General features: G+C 38.4%; 1 protein-coding gene across 1 annotated transcript in view; it reads left to right on the forward strand.

Moving 5' to 3' along the window:
• SEC24D (SEC24 family member D) overlaps nucleotides 1–5,898 on the forward strand; it is a 109,761-nt gene extending 103,863 nt beyond the window's left edge. The window contains exons 23-24 of the mRNA XM_011952714.1: nucleotides 1,901–1,990; nucleotides 5,053–5,898. Of these exons, the coding sequence (XP_011808104.1) occupies nucleotides 1,901–1,990; nucleotides 5,053–5,193 (231 nt within the window). The 3' untranslated portion in view covers nucleotides 5,194–5,898. The remainder of the gene's footprint in view (nucleotides 1–1,900; nucleotides 1,991–5,052) is intronic.
• The last annotated feature ends 11,371 nt before the right edge of the window (nucleotides 5,899–17,269 follow it).

The following is a 17,269-nucleotide window of genomic DNA, read 5'->3' on the forward strand; positions in this document are numbered from 1 at the left end:
GATAGTTTCCTGAAGCCTCACTTATGTTGTGGCAAGATGGCTTAAGTCTAGTTGTTGAACCCAAGTGTATGAAGTACGGTGTATCAATATATATAGCATCTTGCAGAAAGAGGCAGGATTAAAATTCAAGGCCATGACAGGTGATCAGTTTAGAGAGCTGCATATTCATTAGGAATGTCAAAAGTGTATTTTTAAGAGAATTCAAGGGTATCCATATTCCAGTTAGAGATTGGTTTTAAGATGAAGATTTGGAAATTGATATCTGCATATGTTTGAAATTAAGAAATGATTATAAATGCAATTTAAAAAATTCAATAGGCAAAGAACTATGAAAAATTTTTATATAAAAGTTAAGGAAGCTTCCTCTTGTAAGATACTGACATAGTAAATGCTGAATGCATAGTTGCTGAACTGAACATCCACAGGAAATAGCCAGCGTCTCTATCACAAGGCAGCAGATTGGTAGGTCTGCGCTTATATCAGCATACCGGTATTTCCTTGACTTTCATCAACAAAATGAAACAAAGTTAAAAACCAAATGTAAGCTACTTTCTTTTTAGAGGCAGTTGGCACTTTAAAACATATACATGAAGAATACTTATGTTGTTTGTTGAATAAATAGATCTACCATAATATGCCACATAATGCATATAGGGGATGGGAGTGTGAATATAAATAATGAATTTTTTGTTTTCCTTACTCCTGTGAAAAATATTGACCATAAACTTTTCCTGACACTTGAGGTTTATGGTGAAACATTCAAACTCACATCTTCTCTGGCTAACTCATGATGATGCATTGGCTCTTGGCATCTTCTTGCTGAGAAGCAAACATTAGCATTTTACTCTGTCTTAATGGAAGAAATGTAAGTCAAAATCCTTCATATCTCCTGGATGCCATGTGCAGCTGGATTGGCTTGTAGACCACTAACCAGATTTCCGGGATATCTAAGAGGCTGCATTCCCTTTGAGAAATCAACATTTGGTAGTTTGTTTTAATGCTGGAACAGTAGTACTTGGATGGAATTTTCCATCCACTGAAGGAATAAAGTACATTCTTTTCTCTCACAACATAGCCTTGAATCTTGAAAAGGGATCAAACTTTCACAGGAAGTTGTTTGCATAAAACATATACTATTGTCTCTTGGTATCCATGGGGAATTGGTTCCAGAACTGTCTATAGATACTAAAATCCACAGATGTTGAAGTTCCTGATATAAAATGGCATGGTATTTGCATATAACTTGTGCATATACCCCCATATATTTTAAATCATCTCTACATTACTTATAACACCAGCTGGGCACAGTGGCTCACGCCTATAATCCCAGAACTTTGGGAGGCTGACGAGGGAAGATTGCTTGAGCTCAGGCGTTCGAGACCAGCCTAGGCAACATAGTGAGACCCTCTATTAAAAAAAAAAAAGATTACTTGTAACACCTAATACAATGTAAAATGCTATGTAAATACTTGTTGAACTATATTGTTTATAGCATAATGACAAAAAAAAAAAACCAATATCCATGCCTTTTCAGTACAGATGCATTTTTTACAAATATTTTTGTCTGTGGTTGGTTGAATCCATGGATGCAGAACCCATGGATACAGAGGGCTGACTGTGTCTGTGCTGTGTCACTTCAGTGATGTGCATGTGTCAAATTCCAGAGGAAGAGTTTTTTTCAAAAGACAGAAATAATTGTCTTCTGTCATTTATGGTAATGGGTGCCAATAATAATTTTTACTGCATTTCCCCCACAGTTTTGGTTTTCAAGTAATGAACCACACCAGTATTCAAGTACATGGTTTTACAAGGATGTTTGTAACATTATGATAATCTCATATTGCTACTTCTACCTAAATGTTATAAACTGTACTAAAACTTTGATTTTCTTAAATTTAAGACATTGCTGCCTGAAGTGGGAAACCCATACTCTCAACAACTCAGAATGATAATGGGTATTATCCAACAAAAGAGGCCATATTCAATGAAGGTAAGAAAACGATTTTATTTTTCCCTTTATTCAAGTGTTAAAAATTTCATTAAACATGTAAAATGCACACCCTATGTTTTTATGAAGTGATCTTTGATTTTAAAAACTCAAATGCTCTCCTGTCAGCTTTTAAAACATCTCCTGCTCCTGATTCTTCTTTCTGATTTCTTCTTTCTCAGTGACTCTTTTTCATTGGCTTCTCTTCATTCATCTGCCACTTAAGAGTTGGTATTCCCCGAAGGTTGTACCATGGCTCTTTTCTCGCTGAACATGTTCTACCTGGGCCTTCCTAATCACTGCCATGCTTTAGCGATTCCCTGTGAGTCAGCCAATGAAGGATGAGATTGGCTTTTGAAGCACATTAATTCTATAAGACCTCTGGTAAGGTGACCCAGAGAATGTCACATTCAGAGTTAGCCAGTCTTCCCTTGGAGAGGGCACACAAGAAGCAAGGAGGTGATAAGCAGTGATTATTTTAATGTTCTCCTCCTACTCTATAGGGCCATCCCCCCCTTCAGAAATGTAAAGTGGGGACATAAGGACGGATCTGCCAATCCGTACCAGCATGCTTTCCTTTTATTGGTGTGGGTGTGCCCCTTGAAGAGACCATCACTGTGTCAAGACAGGCCAACACCACTTCCATGACTCCACTCCCCTGAGACCTTCCACTATACTTTCTGTGTCATCCAGACACCTGTAGATAGTCAAATGGTGGGGTAGGATATTAATCACTATAGTTTAAAGTTAAGTTTCTCCCAAGGCTGAAATCCAGTCCCTGTTCTACTTACCACCTCAGCTCATAGCCAGACACTTTGTCAGAGGAAGTTGTACAATGAGCACCACACAAAAACAAAAACGAAAACAAACCCAAGTGAATGGTAGCAATAGAAAATACTTCAGATGAGCAACCTGAACTTATTTCTATTAATTTCCATAAAGATAGTAAATTCTAAAGAAATTGGAACTTCAAGTTTTTCCTCCTTCAGTGTCTTATCCTGCCCAGTCTCAGCCTGAGTTGTGTCAGAGGCTAGACCCACACTGCCCCTACCAATCATGGACAATAGTGAAGTTGTAGTGGCATGTGGGAGAGGGTGGATAAAACATAAAATGAAAAGAATCTTGACTTCAGGTTCATCAGGAGGCAAATCTTAAACTTCGGAGCGTGTAGGAGTGGAATCTGCCTATGCACACAGCTATTCCAGTGCCAACTCCCAGTACCTAGAGCTGACATCCAAAAGCCAAGGCATCACACATATCTGCATCCACATGGAATTAGCTGAGTTGCGGCAGCAGCAGTTGTTCTTATGTATTATTTTTACTAGGTCAGGGGCAATTTAAAACTTAACAGACTTGGATCCAGGCCAAAATGTTATAAAAGAAAAAAGCAAGTGGTGGTGACAGAATTATTCTACTTGATAACTAAAAAGCATAGAATGCAAAAGTAGGGAGGGCCTTGCCCTCCTAGCCAAAATTGCACATACCTTCCCCACTGCAGCTGGTGAAGGGGCTAACTGCATGTGCTTCCCTATTGCAGGCCTTTCTGGTGGGTTTACCTCCTGAGAGGAAGAAGTGAGAAGTACCCTGGCTCCTCTTAATTATATAGGAGGCAGGTGGAGAGGCACTGTTGTGCATGTATAGATCAGTTAACCCCACTTGTGGCGCAATAAATATGAAATTCTGACCATTCAGATCATCTGCCTTGACTTCCTCAAATAGGAATACAGGTGTAGAAAGAAGGGCTCAAAGTGTTCATGACAAAACTGGCTCTCTTCTGGGCTTCTTCCCTCTGGGCTTCTTCTAGAGCGGCACTCTCCAGTAATGCAAATGCATATGCAATTCTATGTTTTCTGATGACCACATTTAAAAAGAAAAAATTCATTTAAATAATTAATTTAACCCAGTATATCCAAAATACAATTTCTAATGCAATCTGTATCATCAATTATTGAGATATTTTTACATTTTATTTTTCATACTAAGTCTAGAAATCCATTGTGTGTCTTTTTTTTTTTTTTTTTTTTTTTGAGACGGAGTCTCGCTCTGTCGCCCAGGCTGGAGTGCAGTGGCCGGATCTCAGCTCACTGCAAGCTCCGCCTCCCGGGTTTCCGCCATTCTCCTGCCTCAGCCTCCTGAGTAGCTGGGACTACAGGCGCCCGCCACCTCGCCCGGCTAGTTTTTTGTATTTTTAGTAGAGACGGGGTTTCACCGTGTTAGCCAGGATGGTCTCAAACTCCTGACCTCGTGATCCACCCGTCTTGGCCTCCCAAAGTGCTGGGATTACAGGCTTGAGCCACCGCGCCCGGCCCATTGTGTGTCTTGTATTTACAGTACATCTCAATTTGGATGAGCCACATTTTAAGTGCTCAATAGTATGTGTGGCTGGCTGTTGTACTGGACAACACAGGTCTAGAGAATCATGATGAGCAAAGAACAGAAGTTCTCCCAATTTTCCCTGCATGTTAACCTCTCTAGCATCTCTCCAATCCACCCCCTTTCCACCTCCATTGCTCTAATTCAGAACCTGATCATCTCCCACCCAGACACTTCAAACCACTTCCTATCTAGTGTCCCTGTCTCACGAATGTATTGTACATACTTAATTGTCTCATTTCATTCTTCTGTACCTTCACTGCATCACATTTCCTACAGAAGCCCAAACTCATTATTATGATAATTTGTCCCTTTTAGAAGCCTGTGATAATTTACATGCCAGCCATAATTGTATCTCTGGTACATGGTACATGTATTCCAGTATGGGATACTCCCTAGCCCTACCCCTATCCTTTAAGGCTCAGGTGACAGTTACTATCATTGTGAAGCCTTTCCCATAACACTCTGCTTAGTTTTCATTTTTGCCACTTAAAATTGTATGTCTTGGGTTTTGGGGTTTCGGGGTCCATGCCTCTTTCCACTCTAGATATTAGGCACTTTCCCATAATCCTCCATAGCCTCACACATAATAGACATTCAATAATGTTTGCTAAAATTGAAATAGACAAAATTGAGACATTTTCAAATAATGTTTATAACCAGGTGCTGTTACTGTTTGGTTTTTTTCCTAGCTCACAATTGTAAAACAGCGAGAACAGCCAGAAATGGTTTTCCGACAGTTCCTGGTAGAAGACAAAGGACTTTATGGAGGCTCTTCTTATGTGGATTTCCTTTGTTGTGTTCACAAGGAGATCTGTCAGCTGCTTAATTAATTGAAACTTCTGTCACTGATGTTGCATTTCTAAGGAGATAACCTCCTTCTTGGTGCCTAATTTTCTAGATGATAATAGGCTAGTTTTGATTTCTTGCTCATTTTCAGAATAACCTTCCAGGAAGAGATGGCATTTAGAACTTCAGCTTTGGTGCTCAGGTATAAAGCCAATTAAGGTACAATGGAACCTTAAGGTATAAAGGGAACAGTCTGTTTCTGATTGCACAGTTTCTAATTTTTAAAACTGATGTGGTTTGCATTTCATAAAAGGCAAAGTTTACAGAACCATAAACATTCTCAATTTTCTTTCTTTGTGCTAGACATATAAATTATTTCTCAAACTGTATAGATTTCGGGCAAAAAGTTGTCTCAGTTCCTCTCCCAATTGCAATGAGAAAAAAAAAAAAAGCTTAATTTTTACATTATACCTAATTTTTTAAAACCATGTAACTCCATTGAACACATTTTTCAACTTAAGGTTTGCATAGCAGACTTTTAATAACCTTGGGATTTATCTGGTAGAACAATATGTGTTCTACTTTTTTTTCATAATTATATATTGTGTATGTTAAAACTATTTTCCAGTTGTTTTGTCTATAAAACTGTCTTTATCAACATGCTTAATGGTTCTTTGTACAATTTGGAAAGTTTCTACCTGTATATAATGGATCTAAACAATATCAATAAATCACTTCATATACTCTTAGTAAGTAGTTTTATTTATTTATTTATTATGTATTTTTAGGTCTTGAGAAATAAGGGTAGTATTCAAAATGTCTTGGCAAAAAGTTGTTTGGGTAGCTCACTAAGATCAAATCAGGAAAACAAAATTTTCTTTTTTTGTTGAGGGTTAAGGAATACTAGGCAATAAATCTAAGAAACATCATAGTGTGCTTGAGAAAGGCATTTCAAAGTTCTCTTAATATGTTTTTGTGGGCAAAATAAATAGAAATAGGCTACGTGAAACCCTTATTAATGAATATGACTAAACCTAGGAGAACGATTTTGAGTGATGTCACAAAGGCATCTGCCTCTACCTGCCCTATTCAACTTTGTTATCAATTATATGAATAATAATAGATAAAATTTATTGAGTACATATCATGTCCCAAGAACTGCACTATGGTTTTTGTGAACATATGCAGATGTATTCTTCACAGCAACCCTGATCCTGTTATCAACCCCATTTACACATGAAGAAACAGGCTTGACTTAAGTACCCTGTCTCTGATTATATGGCTAGTAAGGTTTATTTATAAATTAGATGTCATGAAGTAGGTAGAAAAACAAATACAGACAGTGACAGGACTAAAATCCCCCCATGTTAGTCAACTGGCATGTTGCTTCAGCATCAACTTGGATGAGTTTAACATCATCAGCTTGGATGAGTTTAACATCATTAACTTGGATGAGTTTAACAAGAAGAAACGTAAGTTCCTAGACTTGTGTCCAAAAAACAAATGCATATGCAGGAGATCGTTCTTAGAAACAACACATGTTAGAAAAAGAACTTAGGGAGTTTGCCATTATGAATCACTAGTGGAATGAAAGCAGATATGATCTCAATCCACCTTATTATAAGGATAGGCTGTCAAATGAGCATAGTGATGGTCCCACTCTACTCTGAGGTCAGACCACACCTAGGTGATTGTTCAATTCTAGGCACCATACCCTATGTGGAATAGAAGCACAGAGCACATTCCTTTATATATTTGAAGGCTGTCTAATGATTGTTCTTTGTGTTCTTTAGGGTATAGAACCAGAACCATTAAATAGACAGGCCGGGCGCAGCGGCTCAAGTCTGTAATCCCAGCACTTTGGGAGGCCGAGGTGGGTGGATCACTTGAGGTCAGGAGTTCCAGACCAGCCTGGCCAACATGGTGAAACCCCATCTCTACTAAAAAAAATACAAAACAATTAACCAGGCCTGATGGCAGGCACCTGTAATCCCAGCTACTTGGGAGGCTGAGGCAGGAGAATTGCTTGAACCCAGGAGGCAGAGGTTGCAGTGAGCTGAGATTGCACCATTGCACTCCAGCCTGGAAGACAGAGCGAGACTCAAAAAAAAAAGTGACAAAGTGCTGCTTAACACAAGAAACTTCTAAATAATTAGGTGCTCAAAGAGTATGCCATTGGAAGTAGTATCTTCTCATTTAACAAATACTGATTGTACATTTTCTAGGTGCCAAACACTAGGGGAGAAAACAGCAGCACAAGTAAAGTCCCGACCATCTCTACAATTACAGGAAAGTTCCAGAAATGCCATGAAATGCTACAGTAAGGACCTAGCAGGGTATATCTGACCTAGTCTAGCTGGGGGGCAAGGTGTAGTCAGTAAAAATTTTCCAGAGGAAGTTACACTGAAGATTAGACCTGAAAAAATTGTAATCACTTGCCAGGTAATTGGCAATATTGGTAAATATGCCAGCAGAGGAGAAAGTAAGCATGAAGGCTCAGAGTGGAGAGGGCATACATCACCCTTTCAGTAAACTAAAGAACTTAAACTTGGCAGGAACTATCAAGGAGAGAGATTTAAACAGGAGCAGCAGGATCACTCTAGAAAGATCACTTTGGGGTTGTAAGGTGATGTAACTTGCAGCAGACAGACCATTTATGAGGCTATCAGAATAGTTAATTTGAGTTCATGGTGACCTGAAATAAAATAATGGTTTTAGTTGGGAGTGAGGGAACTGGGGGAGAGGTGATGTAAGGGAAGAGAAAGTGTCAGAAAATGATTTGTTTTGAACAACTGGGTACACAGATGATTCTCTGAGAGGAAACAGAAATGAAAACAGCTTGTGTATGTCAGTGTGTATGTGAAGGGTATAGTTCAGATTGTACATATTTAAGGTAGCTTGCAAGCTATCCAAGTGAGATAAACTATAGCACCTAAAAATACGGGTGTGAATCTCAGGAGAGAGCTGTGAGCTAAAGATTTGCAATCCATCTACATGTATATCGAGAAAACGAAGCCAAACAAGTGGCTGAAAAAACTTAGGCTGACTCTGTAGAGTGGGAAGGACGCAAATCCCTAGGGCACACAGTCACTAGAAATCTTAAAGGAGACTGGGAAGGGCCAGAGAGGTAAGAAGTGAACTTGGCTAGATGTCACAAAGCTCAAGGTAAAAGAGGGGGTGCATGAAGAGTGTGGGCAGCCAAGCTACAGGCTTCCCAAAGACAAAGATGAAAATGTTTGTTGGGATTAGTAAAAAGGTCATGGGTCACTTTGGTGAAGAGCAGTTTCTCTAAATTAGTGAGACTAAAGTCTAGATTAGAACAGGTTGAAGAAGTGGGGGCAGAATGGAAGCAACTCAAGAGGGGATGAGCGGGTGGGTCAGAGGAAGAGGGGAGGATTTTTTAAATTTTAAGATTTTTAAAATTTTAAGTTTTAAGGGATTTGCCATTTAAATACTGGTGGAAAGAAGCCACCAGCATTATGTTGTGTTTATTGAATTATGTTGAAAAAATACAGATAGAAACAATACTGTACTACAAAGAATGCTGAAGATTGAAGACAGAGAAAAAATATTCAAAAGGGCAAGACCCTTGGAAAACAGAGGGAATATAATATAAATGGTGAAGAAGAAACCCAATATGTAATGGAATTGCTCCAGTGAGTCCTGAATGACCACTTGCCAAAAATGGTCTAAGTGCTGCTCTGAAACGGTGCTCCCCCTCCCCACACTGGAAGAGGCAGCAGCGCACAATGGCTCACAGCACAGGCTCTGGACCCAGCAACATGGGTTTCTATACTAGTTCCACCACTAGCTGTGTGATCCAGGGCAAGTTAGAAACTTTTCTGTGTCTGTTTCCTCCAGTTTTTTCAAGAATTAAAGTTTATAAAGGGCCTTGAACGGCACCTGACACATAGTGCTGCTATTTAAGTGTTCATTGCTGTCACTGTTTTACTAGGTTTTTTACTAAACTTGCTAAGGATCATAAAAACTAGAACTAATCTGACTCCTGATTGGATTTGCTGCTATGCCACCAGTATCATTAATTGACATCCTCCAAATCAAGCTATCTTTAAATGCTATAGAAATTCCAATTAACAGATGGTTTCAGAGATTAGAATTTGCCATATGAGAAACTTACAGCTTCAACTACTTTAAATGCTAAAAACCAAAACCTCAATAATATATAAACTAAAGACAAGAACTTGTATTTCAAATGTTAAGGAATCATTATTTTAAAAAAGAAATGCATTCACTCACTTTTTGAAGGCACATCTTCGAGGTTACCAAATGGCAACTTTCCTAGAAGGTTCACTTTTAAAAGTCTAACATAATGGTAGTAGACTGAGAATAATTAAGAATCATCTAGACTTGTGTCCAAAAACACAAATGCATATGCAGGAGATCGTTCTTGGAAACAACACATGTTAGAAAAAGAACTTAGGGAGTTTGCCATTATGAATCACTAGTGTGGAATGAAAGCAGATATGATCTTAATCTACCTTTGGCCTCAAAAGACAAGAGAGTACTTGTACCAAAATGAGAAGTTTTAGGGAAAGTCCACCAAATATAATTTTCTAACAGAACTGTTCATAAATGGTTGTTTGGGAAAGTAATCTTCTCATCACTTTTTTTGTTGTTTTTTGAGACAGGGTCTCGCTTTGTTGCGAGGCTGGAGTGCAGTGGCAAGATCATGACTCACTGCAGCCTCAACCTCCTGGGTTCAAGTGATCCTCCTGCCTTGGCTTCCTGAGTATCTGGGACTATGGGCATGTGCCTGGCTAATTGTTTGTAGAAATGCGGTTTCACCATGTTTCCCACGGTGGTCACAAACTCCTGGGCTCAAGCAAACCTCCCGCCTCAGCCTCCCAAGGTGAATTCCTCCTCTAATGAATAGCAGTTTTCAGACAGTTCAAAGACATATCCCTATAATGTTTCTTGTGCAGGTTAAACTCCCTCAGTTTCCAGAATGTCCCCTCATAAACATTTCCAGAGCCACTGTTATCCAAACTAATACATGAGAATCTAGTTTTAAATCACATAAAGAACAAAGTCAATTGGGGAGATAAATTACTTGTGTTTCATTAAGGAAACTTTAAGTGGATTATAGATGCAGTTTCAAGAATACATGAGTTGTGTAAGAATTATTATTATTATTATTTTTTTTGGAGATGGAGTCTCGCTCTGTTGCCCAGTCTGGAGTGCAGTGGTGCCATCTTGGCTCACTGCAACCTCCGCCTCCCGGGTTCAAGTGATTCTCCTGCCTCAGCCTCCCAAGTAGCTGGGACAACAGGTGCACGCCGCCATGCCCGGCTAATTTTTTGTATTTTAGTAGAGACAGGGTTTCACCATTGTTGCCCAGACTGGTCTTGAATTCCTGAGTTCAGGCAATCCGCCCGCCTCAGCCTCCCAAAGTGCTAGGATTATAGGAATGAGCCACTGCGCCTGGCCGAGTTGTGTAAGAATTTTTAGGGAATGCTTTTAGATTTTATTTTTCCACTTTTTAATTATTTGAGATGAAGCCTCACTATGTCATCCAGGCTGGTCTCCAGCTTCCACGCTCAAGTAATCCTTCCATTTCAGCCTCCCACACAGCTAGGATTACAGGCCATCATGCCTGGCTTTGGTAATTTTTTTTTAAATTATATTACAGAATTACCATTCAACCCATGACTGAGTATATGCCCAAAATAAAATAAATCATTCTACCAAAAAGACACATGCACTCCCATGTTCATAGCAGCACTATTCACAATAGCAAAGACATGGAATCAACCTAGGGTAGTACCCATCGATGGTGGACTGGATAAAGAAAATGTAGTACATATACACCATGGAATACTTCACAGTCATGTGAAAGAATGAAAGCATGTTCTTTGCAACAACATAGATGCAGCTGAAGGCCATTATCCTAAGCAAATTAACAAAGGAACAGAAAACCAAATACCACATTGTTCTCATAAGTAGGAGCTAAACACTGGCTACTCATAAAAATGGCAATAATAGACACGGGACTATTTGAGGCGGGAGGAAGGGAGTAGGGCAAGGATTCAAAACTGTTGATCCAACAGTGTGTGCTCACTTTGTGTTTCTGTGTCACCTTTTGGTAATTATCACAATATTTCAAACCTGTTTATTATTATGTCTGTTATGGTGATGTGTGATCAGTGATCTTTGATGCTAGTATCATAATTGTTTTGGGGGTGCCACAAACTGCACCCATGTAAGATGGCAACCCTAATCAATACATGTGTGTGTTCTGATTGCTCCACCAAAAAAAAAAAAAAAGAAAAACTTGGGTACTATGTTCAGTACCTGAGTGATGATCATTCATACCCCAAACCTCAACATCACACAATATGCCCAGGTAACACATCTGCACATGTATCCCCTGAATTTAAAATAAAAGTTGAAAAAATTCTCTTACCAGTTATAAAAACAACTCTTTTGCAATGAGATTTGCAGTTTTAAGACCTTCTGAAGAGCGAGACTCTAGTTTTTTAGTCGGTATTTTTCAAGCTGAGGTATTCCTTGGGTGCATGAAAAACTGTTTAAATACACAATTCATGTTTGAAGAATACAATTTTAGGATACCCAATGGGGTTTAATGTTACCCAGTCAATGTTTAGGGACCCCACCTCATATGCTTATGTGGCAAAAAGATTATTACCTTTATGAATTAGGGAAGTTTCAAGCAGATATGAATTGCAGCTGTAAACTCTAGTGTGCAAAAAAGTCATGTTTTTAAAATCAATCTAACTGAATCTGAATCTCTATCCCACAGGACTGAAAGGGAATCTTTACTCTCTTTCATCCACACTGATGACTAGTGTCAAAGCGCCCTGTGGCTTCCTGAAGTCCAGGGCTCTCTGCTTCCACACCATGCTTGGGGAAAATGAATGTGTGGTCTGGGCTGAGCTACTTTCCCGGTGAAGCTCCGTGCCACTGAGCTCTTTCCCCATGAGGTTCTCTCCTTGGGCCATTGTTGCTGACCAGCAGCAGTTTCCTAAGACTCCTGGGTGCCACCCCACACCCATCCTCCACCATCCTGTCCGCCCCCCTCACTCTCAGGCAATCTACTGTCTCTGTTATTCACAGGAGAGATATAATCTACTTTTTCCACTTAGGCTATAATTAAACAAGGTGACATGGGTGTAGTTAAATCATTCTCCTTATTTTAACATGTTGCCCTTGGCAGAGAAGTAATTAAAAATTTACATTCTAAGGAAGCAATCAGATTCCTTTAAAGTCAGACCAGGGGAAGTTAGTTCTGTTCAATACCTCTGATAAATGGTAATTCAGTGTAAATTGCTTTGTTTTCTTTATCCCCAAAGATAATGTTCTTTTATTTGAGACAGAGAAAAAGTTTTTGTTAGAAAAACACAGTCCTCTTATGTTATACAGCAAGAAAGCATCAGCAGAAGGGAAAAGAGCTGACAAGGGAAGGTTATGAAAAATCTCCTGGAAGTTATTTCCAATTATTAAGCAAGCAGCAAGGGAGTAAGGGACTATTTTCGGAGCACTTATTATTATATGCCATACACTGAGAAAGCATACCACTGCCCTTATAAAGCAAATGACAAAAATTAAGTCATAGGAGCCCAAGCAGCAGGGTAAAAGCTCAGGACTAGGTGAGTAGACAAATGCAGGTATCAGATGAAAAGGCAAGCTTTCTGTTTGAATCAGGATAAAGGAAAGCAATCAGAACTGGGAAAGGTCCCCAAAGAGGTACTGATGCCATCCTGATCCACCATCTTGTCAGCACCATCTGAGGAAGGAGTATGGAATTAAGATTCAAGAAGCTAGCTGGCTGACAGGCTTACATTTGTGTTTACATTTTTCTAAATTTTGCTTTGGAATTATTTTTATAAATATATTTTTAATCATGCATTATCCTTTAATTGAGCTTAACAGTAGAAAAGAAAGCATAATCTTGATTTTTATTTACCATGCTCTAAACCTAGCTTCTTAGACAAAACAATAACTCAACTACCTGTGTAGCTTACATGAATTATGAGCAATATTATTACATTAAATACCTTATTAAGGTACCCACCAAAATACATAAACCTATAAAGTGACAGATAATTCCACAAGACATTTAAGCAATTACTTTGATCATTTAACCAGCACAAACTATTAAACTGGATATATCTGAACAAAATTGTGTTTTGAGGTTTTGTCCACTGCTTTCAAAAGCAACAACAAAATAAACACATACACAGAAAAGGCAGGTTAATGATGCAGCCATTCTCTTATGATAGCAACAGTTATAAAAATCTGTACAGGTATAGGATTATCTAAAAGGTGTATTTTGTGATAACACAAGCCTAGACCTCTACATTTTCTCCCATTGGACAGATGAATGGCTTGCAGTGACATCATTATATGGCAATTTTAAAGTATTAGTTCACATTTTCAATCTACTGTGTGTTCCAAAGTAAGCCAACTACTTAATATGCTTTCAAAGGTGATAGTTTCCCATCTCAAGCAAGTAACTTTTTTTCCTCTTTTTTTTAGTAAATGTGGTCACACAGTATAAAGCTATAATGCATGCATAATTTAAATATGGATGTTGGCCAGTCGCAGAGGCTCAACCTGTAATCCTGACACTTTGGGAGGCCAGGGTAGGCCTCCTACCCTGGGAGGCCAGGGATCACTTGAGGTAGGGAGTTTGAGACCAGCCTGGCCAACATGGTGAAACCCTGTCTCTGCTAAGAATACTAAAATTAACTGGTTGTGGTGGCGGGCACCTGTAATTCCAGCTACTCAGGAGGCTGAGGCAGGAGAATCGTTTCAACCCTGGAGGCAGAGGTTGCAGTGAGCCAAGATCTCACCACTGCCCTCCAGCCTGGGTAACAGAGCAAGACTGTCTCAAAAAATAAAAATAAAAAATAAAATATGCATGTGGTATTTTGCTAGCCAATTTAAAACTTTTTAGTTCTATGAATGCAAATGTAAGCAAACATCACAAACTATTTTGTCAACCTCTAAAATGTAGGGAAATGCCACATGAGTATCTCAGACTCACCCTCTTCTCTCTGTGGTGACAATTAACTGGAGATGACAAGTGATGTCCACTTTACCCAGGATATGAGGTCTCCAGCCCCACTCTTCTCTCTACAGTCGCTATGGCCTGAGACCAAGAGTCAGTGGCCATTTACTAAGGCATTCTATGCTGCTCTGCTCTGCTTTTCTTAGAAAGAAGTTGAGAGAACTCATCAAAGTGAAAAAAAGCACAGATAAATGGATGAAAGTAAATGAGTGAAAATATTTCCATGTCGTTAATATGAAAATAATGTGCTTAAAAAAGACAATTATCCCATTAAAAAGTTCTTGGCCTGCTTCTCTGATTTATTAATATACTAGAGTCCCATATGCATTTTACATTGTTGACTTCTAGGTTCTCAATTATTTAGAAGTATTTTTGGAAAAACCTACCTTATCTGATTTCAGTTTATTAGCACCTTTAGTTACCGAAACATGAACTCTAACATATACTCAAGCTGATCATTTTAATATTTTGTCCAATAGCAGAAAAAGGGTTTACTGGAAAAGGATGTCCCAATTATGTAGATTAAATGAGATAGTTTTTCTCTGTGCATTATAGCTAGCTATATTTATATGAGTAAATGATAAGAGTTCTTGAGAGCAGAAGCAATGTGGTTATTTCCAGAAATGAAGTCTTCAATGGACTCAGTTTGCTGGATAAATGTTCTAATCTTTTGAGAAGTCCTAGATTTATAGCCCCAAAACTGACTATATATACATGAGATCCAAGCAAAAGTTCAGCTGCTATTACCAAACATCAAAGAGAGGATAATGCTAAAGTCACAAATGAACCCTAAGATTACAGGATTGTTCTAAGAAAGACCTTTCACATAAGCAAAGGTTTACGTTTTTAATTGATCACAAAATATGAGACACTTTCAGATCAAAGACTACTATTTAGACTAAGTCCCCAACTGGGCTTTCATTTTGTCAAGTTAATAAGGATTATATTAAACAAATTAGTAAAGTCTGAAACTATACTTCAAAGGCTAAATCTTATGTTCTAAATTCAGGATGAAAACAGTACAGGTTTTAAAATAAGCTGCTGTAACTAAAAGATAATTTAGCAATTAAGATGGGTAGAAAGTATTTTAAAAGACATGAAAAGGAGTAACTCCTAGTAGCAGCCGTGACACACTGATGCACAATGTAGCTCCCAAGTATCCCACCTTTATACTCTATTAACTTAAATGAAACTATAGCATATCATTGACCTGGCCTCAGAATAAGGGAGATAGGAAATAAGGGCTCATAAAGTGGCTCTACTACTTACCAGAGTATCAGAACAGAGCTGCTGCAGTAGTGATCCCTCTCAACTCTGGATCTGTGAGCTGGTTGCCATGCCACACTCCTGCTTGATTCTCATTTCCCAGGTTGACACCTTGACCTCTCACACTGTACTGTTTCATGATGACCATATTACATTCTGACTGCCATCACCACAATTCTGTGGTCTAATCGGATTTAGTTGTATTTGGGTATGGTATTCCACACCATAAAATCTGTTCTACCTGACATCATCAACTACCTGCCCTCTTATTTCTCCACAGTGAAGAAGAGTAAAAAAGTATTCCTACTCAATCAGTACTTTGGGCCTCATAATCCCCCTCCTCTGAAAGGAGGAAGGTCAGTGGGAAAATGGTTCTCACTAGAAATAAATATCAACAGGTGGTTTGGAATACCATGAATTATAATTCTGTAAAAACTCAGACATGCTGATCTTCTAACTTCTAAACTGGGTTATTTCACAATAATTAGCTTCTATCCCCAGTAAGGAATTAGTGCATAAAGCAACTAAAAATTTATTTCTACATAATTTTTTTTTTGACACAGAGTCTCACTCTGTCGTCCAGGCTGGAGTGCAGTGGCGCAATCTCGGCTCACTGCAACCTCTGCCTCCTGGATTCAGGCAATTCTTCTGCCACAGCCTCCCGAGTAGCTGGGATTATAGGTGTGCACCACCACGCCCGGCTCATTTTGTATTTTTAGTAGAGATGGGGTTTCTCCATGTTCTCCATGTTGGTCAAGCTGGTCTCAAACTCCTGACCTCAAGTGATCCACCCGCATCGGCCTCCCAAAGAGCTGGGATTACAGGCATGAGCCACCATGCCCAGCATTTCTACATAATTTTATGGAATGTAAGACATGTAAATATAAAGATCAAAATTTAGAAGAGGTCAGAGTAATGAAGTTTCATTGGAAACCTTTCCTCAATGAATACATAAGTCTATTGCAAAAACAATACCTCAATCTTTACTGAAAGTGAAAGTTAGCAAAACCTAGTGAATCAATTCCATCTTGCTATTAAAAAGACCAGATTCATTGTCAAAGGGATAAATTCTAGGTCTTACGTTCTTTTATCTAGATAATTTGTAATTAGTGAAGTTGAAAATATACCATAATTTCAGCAAAAACCATAATTTCAGCAAAAAAATGCTATCTTGTACTAGATAGTACTAGGCTTTTAAGGATCTCAGCCTTATTTCTTCTATCATTCAGTCCTTATCTTCAAACTGAGTCTTTGGAGGATGTAATATAATATTATCTTAGGTATAATATGAGCACAGAATGGTCATTAAAATCCACCACAGACAAAAAAAAGAGATTGATTTTAGGTCAGTCCTTTTTCAGTTGGTAACAACAGTAATTCTACTTATAGAAAACAGACTCAAATCTCAAAAGTTCAAAGTTTCATTAGAAAAATCATAAAAATAAGAAAAGTATTCATCAAGAATAATAGTATAATTTCATTATCAAATTCATTTAAAACATGAATTACAGTATAGCAAGAGAAGTGACAGCATAAAGTCTTATATAATTTTAAAAACAAACATCACACCATATGGTTTTAATAAAAGGCAACAGCAGTTCCAATTTCCAAGCTGTATCCTTAAGCTGAGGGTTTTCTATAGTTGGTTTTACATTAAACTATCTCCATAAGAAGTTTAAAGGTGTATGTCATTTCATCACCAAGTATTTTAGTCCCAAAATGTTTAAACCAAGCATCTGATAATGAGGTGCCTTGTTGTTGCCTCTCTTTTATTTGAGGAATATAAAATTTAAGGTCAATCC

The sequence above is a fragment of the Colobus angolensis genome, unplaced genomic scaffold (assembly GCF_000951035.1).
Source record: "Colobus angolensis palliatus isolate OR3802 unplaced genomic scaffold, Cang.pa_1.0 Scaffold345, whole genome shotgun sequence".
NCBI classification, from domain to species: domain Eukaryota; kingdom Metazoa; phylum Chordata; class Mammalia; order Primates; family Cercopithecidae; genus Colobus; species Colobus angolensis.